Source organism: Sus scrofa, chromosome 7 (assembly GCF_000003025.6).
Source record: "Sus scrofa isolate TJ Tabasco breed Duroc chromosome 7, Sscrofa11.1, whole genome shotgun sequence".
Lineage (NCBI taxonomy): Eukaryota > Metazoa > Chordata > Mammalia > Artiodactyla > Suidae > Sus > Sus scrofa.
Window position 1 is genome coordinate 4,134,667 of NC_010449.5, and position 25,018 is coordinate 4,159,684.

At 51.3% G+C, this 25,018-nt stretch overlaps 1 protein-coding gene across 1 annotated transcript in view; it reads left to right on the forward strand.

Annotated features, from left to right (window-relative positions):
• LY86 (lymphocyte antigen 86) overlaps positions 1 to 21,963 on the forward strand; it is a 48,506-nt gene extending 26,543 nt beyond the window's left edge. The window contains 5 exon segments of the mRNA NM_001097415.1: positions 2,245 to 2,331; positions 4,041 to 4,124; positions 4,127 to 4,168; positions 17,591 to 17,643; positions 21,564 to 21,963. Coding sequence (NP_001090884.1) covers positions 2,245 to 2,331; positions 4,041 to 4,124; positions 4,127 to 4,168; positions 17,591 to 17,643; positions 21,564 to 21,647 — 350 coding nt within the window. The 3' untranslated portion in view covers positions 21,648 to 21,963.

Here is a 25,018-nt window from a genome sequence, read left to right on the forward strand (position 1 = left end):
CGTAGGGGGTTTAAGCAAACAAAAGTGCACCTAGATGAAGTGTGCAAGGCTAAAGGTCCCGGCGACCTTTCCCATGGCAGATACTAGAGACAGTTATGTGTCTTCCAGGTCAGCCATGTGGACCATTAAACTGTCTGGAATATGCTCGCTGACAAATGGGAGCTCAGAGCTAAGCTGAAATTGAAGCCAGTTATGAAGCAGAACGGCCAGATGCAACCAGCCTGCACAAATCTTACAAATCAAATGATTAACAGACGTCTTCCAGGCTCTACTTGGTGAATCCTGTGGCAGGTGGCAACTTTTCATTAGTTTATCTGTGTTTAAGTCCGGGTTTGACTCTTGACTCTGCTACTTTCTAGGGCTCGAGCTGGGTGAGTTAACGCAGAGGTTCACTTTGGGTCTTTATTTTCCCATTAGTGAAATGAGGAAATCTCTCAAGATTGTCATTCGTTTGTATCAGCCTAGATCTGGTCGGGAATTCAAGAGCTTGTCAGTTATTTTAATGGAGAAAATTTAATTCAGGGGATTGGTGAAGCAGTGGTTAGAGAACCAGAAAACCAAAGGGGGACACAGAGGAAGCAGCTACCACCCGAGGGCTTTGAAAGGGTGGGGCTGTTGGATCTCAGATGCTTGAAAGAAGAGCCTGCAGAAGCAAGACACAGGCTTCTGGGGACAGGTGATGGCCTCTGAGTTATCATCCCTGCAGAAGCTTAGGGGCTGGTAGAACCAAGCCTTGGCTGACTCTGGGAAGATGCAAAAGAGAGAGCCGGATGCTGGAGCCAGTTGCCACTGCCAGGGTGAGAGGTCATCACCAGTGACATTCTCAAGACTCAGCAAGGATGCTAGAAGGAGCCAGTCCCTTGTCCCACTCAGCCTGTCCCCGCTGGCACCTGGCAGAGCAGAAACATGATGGCAGAGAGCCGCCACTTCACTAAGCAGAGCCCAGAAGGCTGGATCTGGAGAGACGATGGCTTAGTACACAGCCCGTTCATCCGTATTGTGAGCTCTTACGGAGCGCTTACCGGGCATGCTCGGCGCCAGGGAGACCGGACAATTAAGTGGAAAACTCATCAAGCACACAGCTCAGTGATTCATGTAACATAAACCCTCCATTAAAATCAGTGGTCCTCTCTCGGGAAACGGAAAGGAAACGGAAAGCAAAAGAGCAGGAACAAAACAACACACTGTCTCCTGCCTTTCAAGTATTCCGTGCTTCGATTAAGTGGTTTGGGGCAAAGTACAAAGTCATAAATGCTTCTACGCTTTAAAAAGTATTTCAGGAGTTCCTGCTGTGGTTCAGCAAGTTAAGGATCTGGTGCTATCTCTGCATCAGCGAGGGTTCGATTCCTGGCCTGGGAACTTCCTTGGGCAGCAGGTGTGGCAGAAAAAAAGGAAAAAACATTTTTTTTTTAACTTTAAAAAAGTATTTCAGATATAACTGGCTGAAGAATTCAGAGAAGCAAAAAAAAATCTTTGGAGGACTGTCAGGGGAGCCTTCACAAAGAAGATGGATTGAGAAACTGTAGTTTTGAGACGATGACCTGAGGGGTGATGTGGTGAGAAACAGGAGGAAGTGCCTGGAACTTGCTGGAGAACTGGCTGGGTGGTACTTAGGTTGCCTCCCGGATCTCTTGGGATGGAGGGCAGGCTCAGGATGTCGGGTGGGGAAGTTGGGGCCAGAAGAGCATGTCTTGACTCTCATCTAAGGCATAGGTAAGCCATGGGAGCTTTCTGAATGAGCAGAAATTGTTTTAAAAATATTCTTTGCAGAGAGTGGAATATTTGGGGAAACAAATTTTACATTGAATGGGATGGGGTGGGATGGGATTATCAAGGCAGGTCTTAACTTTGAACATCTACACGTGCTTTCCTCTGATTTAATGATAATAACCAATGCTTTATGAAATGTTTTATGCAATGAATTTTAAGGCCCAAAGTCGAGGACCTAAAAGAATTCAGACAGTAAGAAAAGCTGTAAGTAAAGATGGAACTCACCCAGGATACTGTGCCTATTTCACAGGCTAGACCCGCCATCCGCGCGGACATGGGGTTGGTGTTATGGAGACCGGGAGGTGCCGGGCAAAGCCTCATGGACGTGGGCAAGAAAAGCATTGGTCCCTGTCTCTTCGAGTTCGTGTTAGCGATTCCTATGCAAAAAAATAATAGAACTGATGTGACTTTTGCATATGAGTTTGCAGAGTATACGGTGCCCTCACACCTAATCCATTGTTTGTTTCCTGGCAGACCCGCTACAAGATTTTGGCTTTTCTGTTGACCAGTGTTCCAAACAATTAAAACCAAACCTCCACATTCGATTTGGAATCATTCTGAGTAAGTAAAAGTTACTGACGTCATATAAAACATGGCAAAACCTCTTCCTGGCCCCTCGCACCTAATTACTTGCATTTACTGCAGTGGCTGGCTAAACCCTGGTTCCCCGCCAGGCTCTGGAATTAACATGATTTCCATGTTGGTTCTCATTTCTCTCTCTGGACAATATCCAGACGGAGCAGAACTCTCATTTGATGCTGTGCTTTTGGACTGAAAAGACCCCAGGCGCTCATCTGAATGACAGAAGCAGTTGGCAACTGTACCTCCAGCAAAAAGAGAATATATATTTTGAGTGTAACTATTGATGTCTGCTCAGGAGGGACTTTTGCTTGGTTATCTCAGCGAGAAACAAGTCCAGTACCAGCAACATGGTTCATCTTTGCCTTATTTCTTTCTCCAAATAACACGTATAAATTCTGAAGCCTGGACACAGGCAAAGACATGGAGTATCATTTCCCTTTGCCCCCATCAAGGAGCTGGAATGCCCTCTGATGGTTTATTGTGATGCCATCCTGTCATTAGAGTTGGGTATTGCATGTCTCTAACTGCTCCAGCACTGCCTTTCTAAGAGTTCCATCAGAACCAGAGCAGAAGGGGAGTTCCTGCTGTGGCAAAACAAGATTGGCAGCATCTTGGGAGCACTGGGTCGCAGGTTCGATCCCTGGCCCAGCACAGTGGGTTGGGATCCAGCGTTGCCATAGCCGCGGCTTAGGTCACAGCTACAGCTCGGATCTGATCCCTGGCCCAGGAACTCCATGTGCAACAGGGGTGCCAAAAAAGAAAAAAAAAAAAGAAAGAAAGAAAGAAAATGGAGCAGAAGGATTTAATAAACTGAGCATGTGGAATCATTCCAGAGAAGTGGAGGGAACTTTCCCGGGGGCCAAGACCTCTCATGCATCTCTCTATTTCCAGACTCTGCACAGTATCTGGTCTCTAAGCTGTGGCTCAGCGAATGCTTTAGGGAGAGAAGAAGTGGGAGGAGGACCAGGGGGAGGAGTGGGCAGGACATAAAAGGGAGGAACAGAGGCAAAGGCAGAGAGAGCTGGGAACCAGTCCTGCCGGGCACCCGGAGGGGCTTCCTACGTGACCAGAGGACAGCCTCTGCCAGGCATCAGCAGTGGGGATACAGGCTGGACCACAGCCCGTGGCTCTTTGGCGCAGTGCCTCAGAAGCTGAGAAGCTGGAGAGGCCAGGCCCCCAGGGCATCACATTCGGGGTCCAGGGTGTGTGTGTGTTGTGGGGGGGTGCTGGGGACAGGTCAAGTACCTGCTCCAAGGACAGTAAAGTCGTGAAAGGGCCACATTTCCTACCCAGGGCTGTCCGGGTGGTCTCAGATTCCCCGGGAGCATTGCCCCAATGCTGTTTGACCAGAAAAGAAAACCATTCCCCACACAGCACTGACTTTGGGAACAAAAGGTCCTTTGGGAGTTCCTGTCATGGTGCAGTGGAAACGAATCCATGAGGTTGCAGGTTCGGTCCCTGACCTCACTCAGTGGGTTAAGGATCCGGCATTGCTGTGGCTGTGGTGTAGGCTGACAGCTGTAGCTCTGACTGGACCCATAGCAGGGGATCCTCCATATTTCATGGGTACGACCCTAAAAAGCAAAAAAAAAAAAAAAAAAAAAAAAAAGGTCCTTGGCTCAGGCTTTTAGGAAATTTGAAGCTTGGCAAGCAGGCTCACAGGAAAGCTGGTCTTCTGGTCTCCCCAGGACAAGACATCAGGGAGCTGTTTCTGGACGTCGCTCTCTTCAGTCAGGGGTCCTCCATCCTGAACTTCTCCTACCCCATCTGCGAGCGGATCTGCCCAAGTTTTCCTTCTGCGGAAGAAGGAAAGGAGGTAGGTGTCTGGCTGGCTGACTGCTGGGCTGAGACCCAGAGCGAGGCAGGTGGACAGGAGCGGAGTCAGGACCCCAAGGCGGAGTCTGGTTGTCCCCGACTCCCACCTGTGGACACCCTGAATGTCGCTTAGCAATGCGCATCCTGTAAACCATCCCGCTGGGGCCGACCTCACTGGGCCGAGCGGGGCGAGCGTCGTCACCAAACGGAACGTGCCTATCAGGGTTTACAAAGAGACACATGGGCTGTGGATGGTGGCACCTTATAGAAAATCGCTGGTGAGCCCACTGAGATTCAAAGTGCTCCCAGACTCCTCCTCAGCCATCTCTTTAGCGGCAGGGTCCCTAAGTGGACGCCAGGGAAGAGAAAGTGAAGTTTTCTAAATGTCACTGCTCAACCGTCGTGGTTCAGTGAGTCAGTGGCTGATGGGGACATGAGGTATCTAGCGGCAAAGGACAGAAGCATGAAACCCACCACGTTCTCTCTTCTTTCTCCAATTCGCTAACCCCAGCCCCCTGCTGGACTTACCCCCGAAGAGCACAGGCGCCTCTCTCCAGCCTGTCCCCTCTCCTCTCCTCCGTGTCCTCACCGGCCACATTCACCACGATGCCGAGCTGCCTCTTTCTTCACCTCCACCCAGGGTTTGATCTGTGATGGTCCTTCCCCGGAAGCTGGTCTTGTCCCCCTTCCTCCCCCCTCCCTCCCCCCCCCTTAGCCTCCAATGCCTGTTCCCCCTTTGTCCCTCACCCAGACCCAACTTAAGCATCACCTTCTCTCTGAAACCTTCCTCCAACCTCCAGCCACATGAAATGCTCCCTCTGGATCTTCCTGGAGCACTATGTCCCCACCTATCTAAGCTGGAACTGTACTCTAGAGTTGGCCTGTGCACACGCGCACACGTGCACACGTGTGTTTCTCTCTTGAAGTCAGGACACTTCACACTGTGAGCCCTTTGAAGGCAGGGCTATTTCTGGTTCCTTTCAGTCTCTGCTGACTTGACAAAGAGAGCCTGGCACAGAATAAAGACGCGATAAGTATTTTATTGAATTTGCAGGTGGTAGATTGAATGCAAGTTTACCAGCCCACCTCCAAAGTGACCATCGGGACACCTATACAGGCCACAGTCACGAAGCACAGCCAGTCATAGCTAATGTCTCAATCCTTCATGTTTAAGACGACCAAACTGTTTTCTCCTCTGTGCATGGTTTTGATAAGAGAAACAACACAGAAGAGTTATTAGTCTCCAAAACGGAGATGCCCAGTTCAGTTCGGCAGCTTGAAAGGCTGGTGTCGATCTTATTTGAATGGTGGGCAGCCCTTCAGCCATTCATCATCTTTCTTGCTATAGCATTGATTACTGAGCAGGCTGAGAAGCCGAACTTGGGGAATTGCCAGGAAATTTTAAATAGAATAAAACAATCAGAAAAGTCATAACGCAAATGCTGCATAAACAAATGATTTGTGTAAATTAGACAAGCCAGGAAAAACTAAAATCTTACACTCGGAGGCTTCTTGGGTTATTACACTTTTTTTTTTTAACCCACCTACAAACCTACTGAAGGAATGATTCTCTTGAAAGGAGGTGCTAAGTTCTAAGACCAGAAAGGGGGCAAATGGCACCAAGGAGAGTTGAAGTCAACTCAAATCCAAGTGCAGGTGGCTGGTGACATACTAAACAGGATGCTGAGTGCCTTCTGGGGTCCTTTTAGCAGAGCAGTGAGAAAACCCACTCCAGGGTTCCAGGATAAGCTGCCTTTGAATTGTTTGGTATTTCCACTGCATTGCAATGCATCCTTCTGCATCCAGCTAGCTCTTCTCCCAGCCAGAAAAAACTGCAAACTGGTCAGGCTCAGGGAGACTATGTGAATAAAATGTTTTTTTCTTCCTCATCTTCCTCAGCTAGCTCCAAGGCAAGAGTACCAGGGCTTCCACTCCCAGGGATGCTATTTCAGTGTTCCTATGTATGGTGTGATTGGTAACTGGGGGGAGAATGACCTCTATGGCCAGTGACAGGGAATTGGCCAGTCATTCAGCCAAACAGAGCTACAGTGTCTGTGCTTTTAAATGATTTGTAGGAGTTATTGAATTACATGAAAATATAAGAATATTGTTAAGTGACAAAGAAGCTGTCATTAAAGAGTATTTACTGTTGGATCCTGTGAGTGTAAACACCTGCCAAAAATGCTGAAATAGTGTACACCTAGGTGCTTAATCACAGGCACCTCTAAGTGGTGGCACTGCAGAGCTTTAGTTTCATCTTTTGGGAAATCTCTTTTGTTTTTATAATAAATTTACAAGGTTACGCTTTCAAATAAGAGTTGATCTTTGTAGGAAAGAGTAGAGGATAAATTTTCTCCCCCACTGTGAAGCAAATAAGAGTTTTCAAGAAAAAGAATTGTCAACTACTTAATACTCAGTGACTTTGGTGTTAGAATCTGAATCAAAGCATTGCATGGAAGGTCACGGGACTGTCTGATATCCAGCCTGGCTCCTTCCCTGAGCTCCCCCTGATGCCTTTACTGCTGTGGGCTCATTGAGCAGGTACCAAAATAAGCCCATTTTACTTCCGACTCTGTTAATATCCCCTGTTCCTTTCTCTCTTCTTTGCACTGAGTCACATAGATCCATCTGGTCAACTTCTTGATGCCTTCGGACTGGCTCCATCAATGTTTAAGATTGAATTGGGATTCCATTAAATCTCCTCAATGACCACATCTAATTACTAACCCAAAGAGAGAAGCTGCAGTAAACTTCCTTCATACCCAGCAATGATCTCCATGCTTCCGTTTGGGGATGGGGGCTGTGAGGGCAGTCAGGTGCTTTTAACCAGAGCTGTGAGCACAGGTACCCTCCAGCTTTGCAGATGCAGGCTTCGTAGGAAAACGTAACATCTTTGCTCTGACTGTGCTCTGCCACCTGCCACCAAATTAGACTCGGGACAAAGAAAGGGGTCTAAGCACACAGATGGTTGGTGGGAAGAAGGAGACCCTTATGAAAAGCCAGAGAGCAGGTCTGGTCCCCTCCCCACGCTGCCACTGGCAGGTTAGGGCAGAGCCCTTTCCTCTGAGGGACCATTTGACCCCAGGTTCTCACTTATTTCATGCAGTGGGAGTAACCAGAACCCTTTACTGGGTAAGAGAGGCAGCTGAATAAGAAGAGCTATGTGGCCTGCCTGGCATGCTAGAAGCTCACAGTAAAACTGGCCACGGCGTGTGTCTCTCTGCTTCCTCCCTCATCTGAGAGACCCAGAGGCAGGGATTTATTTTCACTTGCAGATCAAGTGGCCCGCAGCTGCTTTATAAACTGGGGTCCCCCATACAAATGAGCCAGAGGTGAGGATGCTGAGCCACCAGCTCACCAGAAGGCAGGTGGCAGCCGGGCCAGGATCCCAGATGACTGGCAAGCTCTCCTGGGTCTTTCCGTGCTGTTCTGCTTTCTTAGCTGGGTCTAAGTTTGGCCTCTAAAGGTCTCATGTTCCATCTCTCTGGCTTGACTTCCTTCCAGAAGGCATGACCACGGGAGTGTCCACTCCCCGGGGGGAAAACTTCAGATTTACTCTCGGGGGTGTAGTCTGTCCCCCTGGCCACACAACCCCCTAACAGAGGGGCTTCCCCCAAAGTCTGGGCTGGCTGGCACTAAGCAGTGCTGCCATCAAGACACCCCTGGCCCCATGTAGCCCCTTGTGCCCCCTTCTGATTTGTCAGGGCTTCAACACACCTGGATGTCCCTTCTCAGCAACACAGGATTCCTTTTGCCCAGTGGATTTCCCAGAATATCCCCTAAAATTTGGCTGCAGGACTCACTATTGACAGGCAACTAAAGGGTCCATCTGGGAAGTGGGATCAAGACCCATCCCCACCCCCACAGGACACGCTCCATCCAAATAAAAAATAGGAGGCAAATTACCAAAAGGAACAGGGTAGCCCAGGTTTGGGCTGTCTAGAAAATATTGTGCTGTGTGGAAAGAAGATTCTCAACTGGAAAGGAACTGGAGATTTGAGCAGAGAACAGATTAAAGACATACAGTAGTAGGAGCTCCCGTTATAGCTCAGCAGTTAACAAACCGGACTAGCATCCCTGAGGACGTGGGTTCGCTCCCTGGCCTTGCTCGGTGGGTTAAGGATCTGGCATTGCCATGAGCTGTGGTGTAGGTCGCAGATGCGGCTCGGATCCCATGTTGCTGTGGCTGTGGTGTAGGCCGGCGGCTACAGCTCCGATTGGACCCCTAGCCTGGGAACCTCCATGTGCCACGGGTGTGGCCCTAAAAAGACAACAACAACAAAAAAATTCGTGTGCATGTGCATGCATGCATCTGTGTGTGTGTGTGTGTATAAGATCAAAACTAGGGAGTTCCTGTTGTGGCACAATGGAGTCAACAGTATCTCTGCAGCACTAGGATGTGGGTTCCATACTAGTCAGGCACAGTTGGTTAAAGGATCCAGCATTGCCTTAACTGTGGCTCAGATCTGATCCCTGGCCCAGGGAACTCCATATGCTGTGGAGTGGCAAAAAAAAGAAAAACGAAAAAGAAAGAAAGAAAATCACAAACTTAGAGACCTGGAGGTCAAGGGCTCTTCTTGTGATTGACGTGGACAAAACAGGACAAAAAGCTAAGAAGACTTGACGTCAGACATGTGTCAGAATCACAGAGAAGGCAGCAGTCCACGAGAACTGCTGGCGTGCGGTGCACCTGACCCCCACCTCCCCCGGCCCCACACAGTTACCACTTCCCAGGAGAAGCATCATCTATTATGAACCAGGCGTGGCAGACATGAATATATCTCATTTCATGCAGGATGTAAGCTACAGGAAAAAAACGCTGGTTGTGCACTTAATTTTAAATGCATCTGCAGGAGTTCCCTCATGGTTCAGCAGGTTAAGGATCTGGCATTGTCTCTGCAGAGGCTCGGATCAGGTCACTACTGCGGCACAGGTTCGATCCCCGGCCCAGGAACTTTTGCATGCTCTGGGTGTGGCCCAAAAAAATGCATGTGGAAAGCTTGGAATTAAATATGACAGTGACACCTTTTGCAAGCTGATGCGTTCTTTAGTCAAAGAAATAATTGGTCCCTGGTTTATCTTTTGGGTAGATCTGCGCTACCTACTTTAAGCATTTGTCCAAAGTGGGGAATACATCATAATTAGATGAATTTCAGTACAGAGCTCAGAAGACCCCCTGAGAGCTATTTTTCAAGTCTGACATGACATTGCCCACAAGGCAAATACTATCCTGGACAGCAGCTAAGGGCTTCTGCGGCAGAGCTCATTGATTTCACACCTACAAAGAGACCCAGGTGAGGAGTTCCCACTGTGGCTTGACAGGTTAAGAACCTGGCTAGTATCCATGAAGATGCAGGTTCAATCCCTGGCCCTGCTCAGTGGGTTAAGGATCTCATGGCTTTGCCATGAGCTGCGGTATAGGTCACAGATGCGGCTTGGATCTGGCGTTGCTGTGGCTGTGGCATTAGGCCGGCAGCTGCAGCTCTGATGCGACCCTTAGCCTGGGAACCTCCATAGGCTGCAGGTGCAGCCCTGAGAAGCAAAAAAAAGACCAAGGGCGCTCGTGATGGTGATCATTCTCCCTCTCTTCTTTAAACTTGGGCTTCCTGGCTCCTGATTCACGCCAAACACACAGGCCTGGCCATCCTCTGAGCACCCGTAAGTACAGAGACTTCTCAAGCTCACTGACTATGACTCTTCAAAATACAGTCTTAACAGCTCTCTCTAGATCAGCAAGTCACACTTCATCAGCTAATGTCCAGGGCCCTCGCCATCTGTTTCTAAGTGCTCCTTTGCACAGGTCTAAGAAATGGAAGAAATTTGGAAATTGCCTAGATTGGGGGGAATCCCATAAACACTTCCTGCAAAATGCTTCTGTGCTGCACGCTGCAGTGGAAAACAGGGCGAAACCCCTTCCAGGCAAGCACTCCCTTGAAGAAATCCCACCATTAATTTCTGCCAATGACCTGACTGCCTCTGTCCAGCACACCCGCAGGCCTGCCTCGGGCTTCATTTTTGAGCGTTTTGCATTTGCTGCGCGCATATTCACAAATGCAGGCCCCAGGCACGTGGTCATTGATTTCTGCTATAAAAGAAGGGGAATAAGTGGCTTTATCTGGGGCTTCAATTTTAAAATACATCTTCTCTGGGGTAGCCTCTCCCACCTGTTTGCTCCCCTTTGATTTCTGGGCCGTTGTAGACCCCAGCTGCTCCATGTGGCTTTGCTGCCGGCTTTCCGCTCAGCTGGTCGCTGGGCTTTGTTCTCAGTGTCCCCCGATGCCAGCTTCTGGGTCTGTCTTTCGCCCAGCCCTGCTCACAGCCCAGAGGACGATGTGGCTTAGACAGGAACACGTGGGTCTTGGTTCCATTTCCATGGAGGGAAGGATGGCCCTCTGCCCCTGGGAACCGCACAGCGCTCTGCCATCATCGTCCCTCGGTCACTGCGGAGCTGCAGGCAGCGTGCTGCCCAAACCAGGATGGTTTCCTAAGAATTTTCTGCTGCCTGCCTGCCTGCCTCGCCTTGCTGCCTTGGAGAGCACACAACTGAGCCCATCCGGTGGTTCTCAAACTTGAACTTGCATGGGCAGGTACCACCCGGAGGACTCGTTCAACCCCAGGTGCCTGGACCCATCCCCAGTTTCCCCTTGGGCATATCTGGGGGAGCCTGAGAATACGCATTTCTTACAAATCCCCGGCGGGGCCCAATGATGCTGGCACAGGGACCACACCTTGGGAACCCCTAGCCTAGTTGTGAGTAAGCACACAGAAGGGACAAAGCACCTTTGCCCCTTCTGGTCATGGGACCTCAGGCACAGGACTCCCTGTCTCTGGGCCCCACATTCCACACCTGTGTGACAAGGAGACTCAGGTGACCTCGTGGTGTCATGTACAAGTGCTAATGTGTACAAAGCTCTTGAACAGAGTCTGGCCCATGGTAAGCCCTCGATAAGTGATGGATGGCAGCTACTTCCTACGGCTGATGAGGCATTTCTCAAGCAAGGCCTCTGAGCCCCCGAAGTCATCAATCTCCGGGTGGAAGTCAGCGTGTTCACAGGCCTGGAGAGGCGGCAGAGCCTCCGAGGCTCCGAAGCTTAAGACCGTTTTCCTCAGGGGCAGCAGGATCTTGACTTTGGTCCAAGCTCTGTATCCTCTGGTGGCTGACAAGCAGAGTCTCCACGGCCCCCACACCTCTGGGGAGAGAGCCCCAGCTGCGTTTCTCACGGAATTGAAAATCTGCGGCACCAGCAATGCAGTCTCCAGCCTTTCTTCTCTGTATGTTTTATTCTTCGCCTGCGCACCTCGAGCTACCGTGGGTTTCCTGCTTGTGACGGCTGGGCAGCCGCCGATGCTGCAAATTCATGCTGAGTCCACGGAAACAGTGGCTTATTATTGTACAAGCAGCAGACGCCCACCTTGAACTGCAGAAAGAAAGAAGGGAAGGAAGGAAGGAGGAAGGGCAGGAAAGGAAGGGACAAGAAAAGAAAGGAAAAGAAAAGGAGAAAAAGAAAGGAAAGGAAAGGAAAGAAGGGAAGGGAAGGAGAAAAGAAAAGAAAAGAAAAGAAAAAAGAAAAGAAAAGGAGAAACAATGATTACCTTTGCGAGGACACCAGCAGGACCAAGCAAAAAAAAAGACTTTTTTTAATTAAAAAAAAATAATTTTCTTAATTAAAAAAAAAAGAAGAAAAAGAAAGAAAGGAAATATATTGCCGCTAAGGGATCCTGTAGCCCTGGGAACTTTCCATCCATCCTTAAATCCAAGCCTTTTTTTGTACATGAGCCAAGAATGAACTTGTCCTTTGACAGCCATCAATTCTTTATTTTTGGTGAGCCCAGAATGTTGAGATCAACGATGACCTCGGACCAAAGCATTTTTAATTTCCTAAGCCACTGCGGGCTCCTTTTGCACATTCTCGGCCTATTATGGAATTTCATCCATCTGACTCCATGACCCCCGCTTTCCGTGGAAAGATCATTTAGGAAGCCAGTTGGGAAGGCCGCTCCCAGCTCCCCTGCATCCTTCAGAACTCCCATCCCATGGCTGGCAGGCCTTTTAACAAACACCCTGAGGCTCTGATGTGACTGGACCCCGGGAACCCCGGTCGGAGAAGTCTGAGAAAGGCCAGCCTCCGTGCTGTCTCTTTCATTATTTCCCATCACATTGTTTTCGCCCGTGGCTGCCCCAGGTTTCTGAAGGTCAACTCCATTTCTTCCCTTCTCTTTCCCCTCTTCTTCTCTGCTTCCTTCCCACTTCTGGGAATCCAACCAGCCCACCAATTCACATCCTCGGGGTGGGGGGGTGGGGGCATCCACTCAGCTGTACTGACGCAGCTACAAGATCACGTCTGAGATGGTACAGGTGCGCTCACTGCACGGAAGTCCTCCACTGGCCTCCCTCGGGGTGGACCTGAAGGACCGCAGAGGCTCCAGGGGGTAACAGGATACATGGCTCGGGGAAAGAGGGCCTGACAAATCAGGGCACGCCAAAAAATATACGTGATAAAAAAGTGAAAACTGGGCCTGGCTGAAGCTCCCTGCCCACAGCTGCCGGGAATCCACTGAAACCTTAATGGAACCTCAAGGCTTTGAGGCCCCATGAAAATTCTACATACAGCCACATCCAACAGAGAAAGAAGCGAGGAGCAGCCTCTGGGCCTTTGCCTGCAGCGGCCACATTCAGTGCCTTGAAGAAATGCCCCAAAGCCGAGAGGACTGGACAAGTGCAGCGTTTCCTCAAATGAAGGACTTCGCTCACTCCAGAGATGAGCTCTCGGTCTGCCTGGAAGTTCACCCACCTCCCTCTTCCTCTTGAGACCCCTGCCCACAGCAGCCCTTGGATGGACCTCCCAGACCGCATGCTCCCTCCCGCGCCCTGGATGGCAGGATGCTGGCTGCAGCCTCTGAGCTCATCACTGGCCCCCAGTCCCCAGGGCGCAAACACGTGTGAGTGAATATGAGATCATCATAGGCGTTCCCGTCGTGGCTCAGTGGCAACGAACCGGACTAGTATCCATGAGGATGTGGGTGCAATTCCTGGCCCTGCGCAGTGGCTTAAGGATCCAGCATTGCTGTGAGCTGTGAGGTAGGCTGCAGAGGTGGCTCTGATCCCACGTTGCAGTGGCTGTGGTGTGGGCCGGCAGCTGTAGCTCCGATTGGACTCCTAGCCTGGGGACTTCCATACACTGCAGGTGTGGCCCTTATAAAATAGTAGTCATTGTAAAAGCATCTTTGCTCTGAACAAAGCAACGATTTGGCCTATTTAGGATCAACTGCCACTCTAAATATTTTTACACCATCAGGGACGTTTCTGTAATACCTTTGAAAGACTGGAGGCAGTTCCCTTAGGGGAATATCAGGTCCGTTTCCTAGCAAGGGCTAGGAAGTGGTGGCTTCCACCTAACAGAATATCCACACGCTCAAGAAGGGCCTCCTTCCAGAGCAGCGTCTGTGCTGGTTATTGCGCATAGGAGGCTGTACCCAGATCAGGACACAGCCCCCGGCCCTGTCGATCGAACCCACAATGCCACGGGACCTTTGATTTCCACATTTTAAAATCCATTTCCTCTATCAAAAGACACAAAGATCTGGGCCCCCCAAACCAAAGCCGACTGGGCAGAAATGACTTCAAGTGTCCAGACACAGGAAGGTGAATTCCTTTCGTGCCCTTACACACGAGAAACTGATCACTATTCCAAAGAAAAGGGGCGGAAGAGGCGAGTCCAGATCCACGGGGGCTCTTTTTATAGCTCTGGAGTGTGAGGGTGTTAATCAAAGGAACCTCGGAATCCGAGATGATCTGAAACAGGAAGGAGCGAGAATTTAATTTTAGGTGTTTCATCAGGTTTTTAAAAAAAGAGACAGTTTCGTGAGTTCCTTTCAGCGACTATCAGGAGCTTCCTGGGCCCCTGGAAAAGCTTAACGTGACGAGCAAGTTCACGGCCATCTCTCACCCCAGGAAAGGACCTTCCTAGCCAAGCGCACACAGGCAAATCCTGGAGCATTGAATGAACCTCACAGACTGCTAGGCGTCTGCTAGCCGTCAGCTGCTGTCCTCAAAGAGCAGCACTCATTCTTATTTTGGCCTCACCCGTGGCCTATGGACGTTCCCAAGCCAGGGATGGAATCCCTGCAACCTGTGCCTCTCAACCCACTGCACAGGGCCGGGGATCAAAGCCGTGCCTCAGCAGTGACCCAAGCCGCTATAGAGGCAATGCTGGATCGTTAACCGGCTCTGCTGCAGTGGGAACTCCCTCATTCATTTTTTAAAGCAGAAGTTTAAAAAAAGAAAAAAAAAAAAAAGTCACCGGAGACATCCTGCTGTGGTGCAGTGGAGACGAATCCAGCTAGTATTCATGAGGATGTGGGTTCAACCCCTGGCCTCGCTCAGTGGGTTAAGGATCCGGCATTGCCGTGAGCTGTGGTGTAGGTCACAGACACATCTTGGGTCTGGTGTTGCTGTGGCTGTGGTGTAGGCTGGCGACTGTAGCTCCGATTTGACCTCTAGCCTGGGAACCTCTATATGCTGCAGGTGCGGCCCTAAAAAGCAGAAGAAAAAAAAAAAAAAAAAAAGACACAGCAGAGCTTAGCAGTTGTACACTTTGGCTCAGGGAAGAAGTTCCCAGACACAGCCTTGGTGGGTTTCTCAACAACTCCCGTGGGAGCCTCCCCACCTCACTCTTTCACATCAGATGAAGAATCATGCAAAGAACAATTGCTATTTCTACCCTTTCTGGGGACCCCATTCTTCTCCGTGAACCTACCCACACCCCTCTGGTCCTCTCTGTGCCCTTCGGGAGGGGCACTCCTCTTCCTACTTTGCAGGGGCAGAAGCTGAGTCCCAGGATGAAGTAAATCATCCACCCACATTTAGTGGGTGGGAGAGCTGGGTCCTGAACTTGCGCGTCTGCCTCCAGGGTCAAGCCATTAGAACGCTGGGCAGAGGCATAAAGTGGGCATCAGAGGTGATCAAGAAAATCTGGGCAGACCAGGCGTGGACGGGCACACTCCCTCCCATGCTGGGGCAAAACTCCAGGTCCACATCTACCTTCTGTGTTCTTGCATCAAAGCTACTGCATGGGGCTGAGAAAATACACATCTGGACTGACGGCAGCATCTTTAAATCTATGCCACAAACCTAAAAAAAAAAAAAAAAAAAAAAAAAAAAAAAAAAATTGCCTAGCAGTCCTTCTGTTGTTCAAGTAACTTTCTTCCCCACTGTGCCTGATGACTACTGTAAATCGTCTTCTCGCTCCGCAGGGTCCCACAGCCCCCACCGTCCCTCACCAAGAAACAGAAGTAATCAGACAGGAACCTGCCATTGGTCCACCTGCCAGGCTCCAAATCTGCTCCATCTGAACCAGTTTTGCTCTGTTTCCTCGCCTGTAAATATGGGCGCCCTCTCTGCGCTCCCCTCAAAGGCAAATCCCTCCCCAACCACCCCTTTAAACACTCATTTCTTCAGCGAGTCCGTCTCTTCTGTACCTTCAATCTTTTTGCCCCATGATCCTTGCCTTCGAGTGACAGGACGCGGAGTCTCCATCCTAAGAGACAGCCCATGAACCCTCCCCCGCCTCCAGCCATCATTCATTTCTTCTGCTTCTCTCTAGAGCAAAATTTTGTAACCCCCTCATCTCCGTATCACTGGCCCACCCGCCCCGTCTGGGTGTTTGTTCTCACTTTTCCAGTGTTCTTGTCAAGGTCACCAAATGACCTCCACGTTGCTAAATCCACTGCACGTTTTGTCCTTATCTGACCCAGACTCTCAGCATCATTCAACACGGTTGATCGTACCCCCCTTTTTGAAAAGCGTCCATCAGAGTCCCCATCGTGGCGCAGTGGTTAACGAATCCAACTAGGAATCATGAGGTTGCGGGTTCGATCCCTGGCCTTGCTCAGTGCGTTAAGGATCCGGCGTTGCCATGAGCTGTGGGTGGGTCGTAGACATGGCTCGGATCCTGTGTTGCTGTGGCTCTGGTAGAGGCCAGCGGCTACAGTTTCAATTGGACGCCTAGCCTGGGAACCTCCATATGCTGTGGGTGCAGCCCTAGAAAAAAACAAAAAGAGAAAAGAAAAGCATCCATCGCTCGGCTTCTCTGCGCCCTCACTTCTGGTCACCCTCCACCCAGGACCAGTCCTTGGCTGGCCTCTGCTCCTCTACCCAATTTCTGGATGTTGGAGGGCCTCGGAGAGTGGTCCTGGCCTTCACCTTCCCTTCCCATTAATTGTATCTTCCTAGGGGTCTCATCCTGACCCCACTACTCCCAGCTCTACCCCTGACCTCTTCCCCCAAATTCAGACTCATGTAACCCCTACTTTCAAGGACCCTTAATAACCACCTACCAAAAAGAGGGCTCTTCAGCCAACACACACACACACACACACACACACACACACACACACACCCATCCTCCTCAGGCTCCCCCTCCCCAGGAATGGAACCCCATCCACCCAGATGTTCGAGCCTAAACCCTCCCTCACCCTCACTGTCCACGGGCAACTCATCAGGAAGCCCCACCTCCGGGTACCACCCTGAGTCCATGAGTTCTCTCCATCCCCAACACCTCCAGCTCCACCAACCCATCGCTCACCCGGGCCCCTGCACGGCTTCCCCTCTGGGCCTCTCCACACAGCAGGGTGAGCCCTTCAAACATAGGAGAGTTTTTGCCCCTGGCTCCTGACCGTGTCCTCAAGGTCCTGGAGCGTCTGTCTCCCCTCAGGCTTCTCCATCGCTTCTCACCCCACACCCTGTGTTCCCTCTGCCTCAGCAAACCCACCTCCCTTCCGACCATCCAAATTCTCAAACTCTTTCCGTATCAGGGCCCTTATCCGTATTCTGCTGCCCTGTCATCCTCTCCTCCCAGCTCTCTAAGTTACTGGCTCCTTCTCCCTCAGAGAAAGCTGATTGCTCCAGTACCATCTCCTTGGAGAAACTTCCCTGACCCCCCATGTTCGCAAACATGGCCTCTCCCAGCTCCTAGCTTTCGTGTTTATTGAGTGCTCTCCAGCCAAGGTTGTTATTGTTTTATATTGATTAACTCTCTTCATTCCTCTGGTGCTGTTATTGCCATTATTTTACCTTTCTTGAAAATGAGGAAACTAAACCCAAAGAGGTAATAACAGTCAAAGCCAACCGGCTCCCGGAAGCTGTTTTAGGATTTAACCTGGCTCAGCCCAGCGCCAGCCTGGCCTCTTAACCATCATCCACCTGCGTCTCTCCCGCGACCCACCTGTCTCCTTCTAGCACTTTTCTGTCTCATGGAGCAGTTTATGTGCCCTTAGTCTCCGCATGAGAATACAAGCAACGTCTCGACAGGGGCCTTTTTCTCCACCACTTGGATCCCCAGGGAACAATAAGCACAGATAACACAGCAAATCATTTCTGTTCTAAATGATTGAATGACATTCTGCGTGTTTGTCTATTTTCCAGAGCAGATTTATTACGCCGGCCCTGTTAATAATCTCGGATTTGAAATTCCCACGGTAAGGTTTTAGTTTTTTGTGTTGTTTTGTTCCCTAATTATTGTATAGAGCAGTTTCTTCAAGAAGGAGATGCAGAGCAGGAGGGGAGAGGTGGGAGAGGAGAACGGAGGAGGAAGGGGAGCAGGAGGAGGGAATGGAGCTAAGACCACATAAAGCTTTCATGTCGCCCATCCCAAAGAAAACCCTCTCTCAGTGATGCCGTTACCGCGTCTTGGTACTTACATGCTTGACGCATGGGTTTTGGGGTTTGGGTATTTAACATTTTTGTCCTGTGGGACCGCATCACCTGAGCAGACGCCTCCCCTGGAGAGGGATTCTGGGGCCCGGTCCTGCAGGGTGGCGGTGTCTGTGGGGCGCGGCTAGAGCTGCTGGTGGAGGGGGAGGCAGCCACAGGCAAGCCGGCCACTGGGAGAAAGGAAGAAGCCCACAGCTGGGAAAGGCTTAAAAGCCCCCAGTTATAGTCCTTGCACAGTATTCATAGGCTGCCACCCAGTAAATAAAATGCCCACATCTTGCAGGCTCACAGCTAAGAGGAGATTTTTCCACTCACTGCTTTTGACTCAAAATATTATGACTTGATGAAACGGCGGAACTCCAGCAGCTCTGCCATAAACCATCCATTCTCAATATGCCACTCCTGACAGCATCCTGAGAAACGCCATCAAAAGAATCACAAACATGTGCTCATTTTAAAGTTCTGCTTTTCAACTTCATCCTTTCGTCTTCCCAAACCCTTGGACGGCTCTAGAAAACAATCTCCTTCTCCATAAAGAACCCCTTAAACTTCGCCTCCTTTCTCTGCCCGTCTCCTTCCGGTCCCAGCCCCTGGCTTCCTCCGTCTCAAGCTGTCAGGTGTCCAGATCATCTTGGCCCCTCACCCGTGTTGCTCTGGCAGCTGGGGAGTGCCCAGCCTTCCAGGGTGTTCTACTCAGGTCTTCCCGTGTAACACAAGAGTTTTGCAAACTCTCTTCCTATCTAGGATGTGAGACTGAATTTCTCCTAGAGTGTTTTTTCTTTCGATCTTTGCTACTTAAATTATTTTTCTTTCCCCATTTTCTTCTGGCCCCCTCCACTGGAGACTGCTTAAAATGTGCAAACATTTTGTTTTTGTATCGCTTTTTTTTTTTTTGCTCTTCAGGGCCAAACTTATGGCATATGGAAGTTCTCAGGCTAGGGGGTTGAATCGGAGCTACAGCTGCCGGCCTACACCACAGCCACAGCCGTGCAGGATCAGAGCCATGTGTGCAAACTATGCCACAGCTCACAGCAACGCTGGATCCTTAACCCACTGAGTGAGGCCAGGGAGCGAACCCCCAAACGCATGAATACCATCCGGGTTCGTAACCCGCTGAGCCACAGTGGAACTCCCTTGTCTTGCATTATTGACTTTAAAAAAGAAAAAAAAAGTTACCCTTAGCAATTGCTGTGGAATAGAGGGGAGAAAACTTCAGGTCACAGAATGGCTTTGAAAGATGTAGAGGACATTATTGCAAACGCCTAGGACACGTGGGTGAGCGCGCTGCCTGCTTCCTTCAACCACTGGCAAGGCTCCTCAGGATGTTGCCCACTGGGGAGCCAAGACAGTGGCCAGGAGACATGGCTCTGGTCCTGCTTGTTCAAGCTCCACAGGTGCCCCTGGCTGGCCCTCCGTCCTCTCCCCCTTCTGAGGGCTGAGCCCCAGAAGCAGAACCCTGCACCCCTCCCAAAACCCCGACCCAGCCGGGCCTAACAGGGGACGGGACTGGAGTGGACACAGGTGACCTGTCATGTCTGCAGCAGAGGCAGCTGGAAGCCTGACCCCAGCTTGCACCCCCACGCTGGCCCAAAACCAGCTCGGCCAGCCAGGCGGCCCTGCAAAGCTCAGAGAGTGGACTTCCGAATATGGAGCAGAAAAGGTGGGAGGACTTTGGTTTGAGAAAGTCCCTGTGTCCCCTCCTTCTCCCTGCGAATCCCCCAGAGATGCGCTCTGTCCGATCCCATCCCAGCACGGCAGGAAACTTGCCGCTGCGTTGTCCATCCCTCGTGTCTTGGTATTATTCTCTTTGTAACACCACCAGTCCAGTCCCCTGGCCCAGGCCGAAGTCCTGCCTGCAGCGTGCATCTGTCTATGCTGCTTTCTGGCCGAGAATTTCCAGGTTCTGTGGGCACCAAATTCACAGGCGCCAACCTGCAGGCCCGAACCGTGTACGTGCCAAGGCTGCAACCACAGACTCCTAAGTGGCAGATCCAGTTCACTCTGCAACTGCAGAAAGGCCACTCCTCTCGGTCCATTGTCCCTCCTCTGCCCCTCCTGCCCTTCTCGCATGTCCCCTCCTCCTGCCCACAGACAGCCACAGTGGCCTGAAAACTCTTGCCCCTTGAAGCAGGATATGTGTATTTTTTAATGTCTCCTCCAGGGCCCCTTCCTTCCAATACCTCACCTTTTGTCAGGCTTATAAAGCAATGATGAAAAATTCGCTTGGTTTTCAATAACTGTGTGTGCTGTGTTCTTAAAAGCACAGGGCCAGTTCAGAGTAGTGATGGTGATATAACAATGATGACAAAACACCATCCGAAGCAAATGTGAGCTGGTCTCTACTCAGAATCAATTCTCGCATGTGTACACTGTGGGCTCCATTCCTAACCCTACCCCTGAAAACACAGCTGCCGAGTGTGGGCCTGGACCGTCACGCTACCTCCAAGGTGAAGGGCGCCTTAAGTCACCCCATCCACCCTCACAATGGAAATGCCATCACTCGCTCCTGGGCCTCTGCTTATTGCTAGAAAGTTCCTCTCTTCGAGCAAAAACCAACTCGCATGCCACGTCTGTCCTGTGGTCTGATCTAGCCCTTCCCTCCAGCTTATACAGGTGAAATGCCTTCCCTGCCTCCAGTGACAAGGACGAGCCAGGAGGTTCTTGAATCTCGCTGCCCTCCATCACCCAGAGAGTTTCTTCCAGGGACAGAGGGTCTGCAGGCAGGTCGGCGGGGCCAGGCAGGGCTTTGGCCACCAGCAAAACCGATGTGGCTAAGCCCTGGGATCTTCCTGCAGCTCCACGCACAGCCTGGCTGGCAGCCACTGACCTCAGACGAAGGGAGTCCTCTGTGGCGTGCTGGTGCCCAAAAGGAACCCTAAAAGGCAGAGATACTCTTCTAGTGGAGTGTTGCGGTTTTTCCTGCAGCAGAAATTTGCTCTCCCACGTCTTCTCCATCTCAGCAAAGCACACCTCACCCCTCCTGTGGCTCAGACCAGAATCCGTGGAGGCACCTGCAACCCCTCTCTTTCCCACCCACGTGGGTTTCCTCGGCAAATCAGATCCGCTCTTCTTTCAAATCTCCAGAATCTCTTCCCTCTCCTAATCGTCTCCATTTGCTCCAAACCTTCCCCCTCTCTCACCTGGCTCATTGCTGTCACCTCCTTCTGCTCGTACTGCTTCCTCCCCCTCCCCCACGGCAGCCAGAGGGCATCTGAGGACAGGCACATCAGGACAGGCCACTCCTCAGAGGGGAAGCCAGTATCCCCGCCATGGCCCGAGATGCCCATTTGTGACCTCATCTCCTCCCTCCCCCTGTACCCCTCCCGCAGAAGGCATGGCACGCTCCACACCTGCTGCAGGTCTTTGCCCAAAGGGCACCTTCTCTGGGGACTTGCCTTGACCACCCTACTTAAAACTGCAAACCAGTCTCACCACCCCGGAACCCCGTCTGCCCCCTTCCCTCTGGGAGCTCCGTCTGGAACATGAGACATCTCATCTTCCTCATTCAAGGTGGCCTCTGTCTGTCTGTGCCCGCCAGCAAGCATGGTGGGCGGGGTTTGTCCAGGTCAACTTCGATCCCCAAGTCTAGAGCCGAGCCTGCGCGTGCGTGGAAGGGCTCCATAAGCACCTGCTGAAAGCTGATGGCTCAGCGGGTCACACACCTGCTTTCCTTGCATCCCTTCAGGGAGAGTACCAGGTTCTGCTGGAGCTGTACAACCAGGACCACTCCACCGTGGCCTGCGCCAATGCCACGGTCCTCTGCTCCTGAGCGTCTGGGAGTGTGCGGAGCTGTCGCGTGGCAACCGCGGCTCCTCCCGCTGAACCTGCCGCGAGGAAGGACCGGCAGACGGCAGAGCGAGGCTCCCGGAAGGCGCAGGCGCTGATTTCCACCCCTGGACCAGAGGTCCCGGGCCCCAGGGATGCAACGAAGTCCCCCCCATCTGATCTCGGGAGCTCCTGGGGGTCGCCAAGCAGTTTGCGGGTCCTGTCCCTCTTCCCTAAGTGCTCATCTGACACCCCTCACCTCTTTCCAGCTCCTGGGGGCCCTTCCTCGGTCGCCCAGAATAAAGAAACTGGCCCCACAATCGTGCCTCGTGCTCTGTTCAAGTGTCTTATTCCAATCCTTCAGCCTTAATTTAAGTTCCTCCTCACACCGCGTGGGAGGGGAGGTTGGGGGGAGGCAGGAAACGGTTGTGGCGGAGCCACCGCAGCGTAAGTGATGCTCAGAGATTCGGGACAGCGAGGGTCCAGCAGCAATGACGGCGATGAGGGGGGAGCCCTTCCGTCTCCTGGGCCAACCCACGCCCGGGACATGAGGGCCCAGAAGCTGATGAAACCTCATAAGCGGGGACATTACCGTCTCACCGGAATAAACCTCCCCCTAACTTCATCCCAGAAGCATGGCCTTCCCGGCCCGGATAACCCGGGCCGGCCGGAGTGCCTTCATTACTCACTCAGACTCACAGACCCGGCCCTGTGCTCAGTGCTGAGGCTACTCCAGGGAGCAAAACAGACACTGTCCCCACCTTCATGGTGCTTGCAGTCCCCTGAAATATTAAAAAGCCTCGTGTGTCTGAGTTCCTGTTGTGGCTTAGCCGTAACAAGTCTGACGAGTATCCATGAGGATGAGAGTTCCATCCCTGGCCTCGCTCAGTGGGTTAAGGATCCGGCATTGCCGCGAGCTGTGGTGTAGGTCGCAGACATGGCTTGGATCCCGTGTTGCTGTGCCTGTGGTGTAGGCCGGCAGCTACAGCTCTGATTTGCCCCCTAGCCTGGGAATCTCCATGTGCCCTACGCGTGGCCCTAAAAAGAAAAAAAAAAATTTTTTTAATTAAAAATATAAAAAATTTTAAAAGCTTCATGCCAGGGGAGGGGGAGGGGCACATTCATGTAGGTACAGAAACACCTCCTTTAAAGCCCCATGTAAATGATGAGGTTGCCTGTCTGTGGCCAGAGCCATGTAGGGAGCTCTGTTTCCTGCCCCTGGTTGTGCAAAACCTCTGCCGAGGGTGGGGCGAGGGGGCTCCACGACCCCTCCCACATCTTGTGCTCCCACCCCCGCCTCCCAGCATCCCCAGGCCCACATCTGCCCTCTTGCTCCTGCTAAGAGGCTGGCATCAGGAGATTGGGTGCATTTTCTCCTTTGCAGATCTTTTATAGCCATAAAAGCGCCACTATTAGAAATTAAAAGTGGGGGGAATGCACAGTTTAAAAATGTTTGTTGCTATTAATTACTGACTGTATATAATTGAACTACCCGGAATAGCAGGCCATAAATGCCTGGTGAATCAAAACCTTCAAACCAGCTCTGAGGTTTTCTGGGTTGTGGAGAGACAAAATTATAGCAGTGCCCTCGCCTACGCCCAAAATGCTCAGCAGAAAAGACACACTGTGGCCCCACCAGCCTCGGGGGCAAAGTTCTGAGCGCACACGGGTGACCCCATTTTGTACCCAGAGAGCAAACCAGTTGGCTGATCCCTCGCCCTTCCCTCCAGTGAGACATTCCCCGCTCCCGACGGTCACGTCCCTACGTCCGGGAAAGGCCCTGGATGGGGTCTGGGTAGTCACATGTTCCAACAGCTCAGGACAGCCGTCACAGCCTTCCAAGGACAAGGGCAGGGCGTAGGAACACGCTCGCTTTTACTCTTCTACGCTTCAGCTGTCCCTTTCCTATTCTTCACCCTCTTCTTAGAATTCCTGGCCCGTGTGTGTGTGTGTGTGTGTGTGTGTGCGTGTGTGTGTGTGTGTGTGTGTGTGTGTGTGTGTGAGAGAGAGAGAGAGAGAGAGAGAGATGAAGTTTTACATGCTGTGGTTTTGGTTAAAGAAGGATTTCCACACGTGCTCGAGCTGAGCCTTCACTGGGCACACAGGAGCACACGGCTGTTGCCCTAAGGGTATAATGTGAGAGGAAAAAAGTGTTTCTCTGCCCCCAAATCTGCTCGTCCTGAATGTCCCAACATGGGCCTTAAATTTCACCGACTTTCACTCCTGTAAATTGAGAATGGTTGTCACTGTTTGTAAATTTCCTGTTAAAAAATACCAACAGTCCTGGGAGGAGACGTGCCAGAATCGTTTTGGCTCAGGCAGACCATGATAACTAAAACCGCCCCCAGAGGTGGGACGAATTAAGGATAAAAGGGGCAGAGCCCAAGGCAGGCTCTCTGTGTGCCCGGGCATGGCCGGGGGTGGGGGCCGGGGGCTGTGAAGAACGAGATTTCTTTTCATCTTCTTTTTTTCTTTTTAGGGCCACACCCGAGGCATATGGAGGTTCCCAGGCTAGGGGTCTAATCGGAGCTGTAGCCACTGGCCTACACCACAGCCACAGCCACAGCAACACCAGATCCAAGCCTCATCGACTACCTACACCACAGCTCACGGCAACACCAGATCCTTAACCCATTGAGCGAGGCCAGGGAGCGAACCTGTGTCCTCATGGATGCTAGCCGGTTCGTTAACTACTGAGCCATGATGGGAACTCCCACTTCTCATCATCTCATGAGTGGTTTGCTACTGTTCCAAAATCACCATCAGGTATTCCAGAATTTTCTCCTGAATAAACTTCCCTGAAAAAAAGAGTTTGATTCAAGATTATGCTCTGTCCCCAAACCAAAGAACCCTCGTGGAAATCAGCCAGCTCCAGCCATTTTGGTGTTCACAGGCTCTTCTGTATGTTTTAAGGGAAATTCTATGTGTATATATTATATATGTGTGTGTATATGCATGTATCCTTTTTTTTAAGCTTTTTTTTTAAGGGCCACACATGAGGCATATGGAAGTTCCCAGTCTAGGCATCAAATCGGAGCTATAGCTGCCAGTCTATACCACAGCCACAGCAACGCCAGACCTGAGCTGCGTCTACAACCTACACTACAGCTCATGGCAACACCAGATCCTTAACCCACTGAGCGAGGCCACTCTCATGGTTACTAGTCAGATTCGTTACCGCTGAGTCAAATGGAAACTCCCTGTATACACACATTTTTAAGGGACTGCCGGTGCCCAAAGAAAGCTTTGCCAGGCAGGGTCCAGGCAGACAGCAGAAGATTCCTTTGGCCAAGGTGATTGCCCTTGGAATATGTGGCTGTCAGGAACGGAGAACAGCTCACTCTGGCTGCATATTCAGCTCAGCTCAGCTGAGCC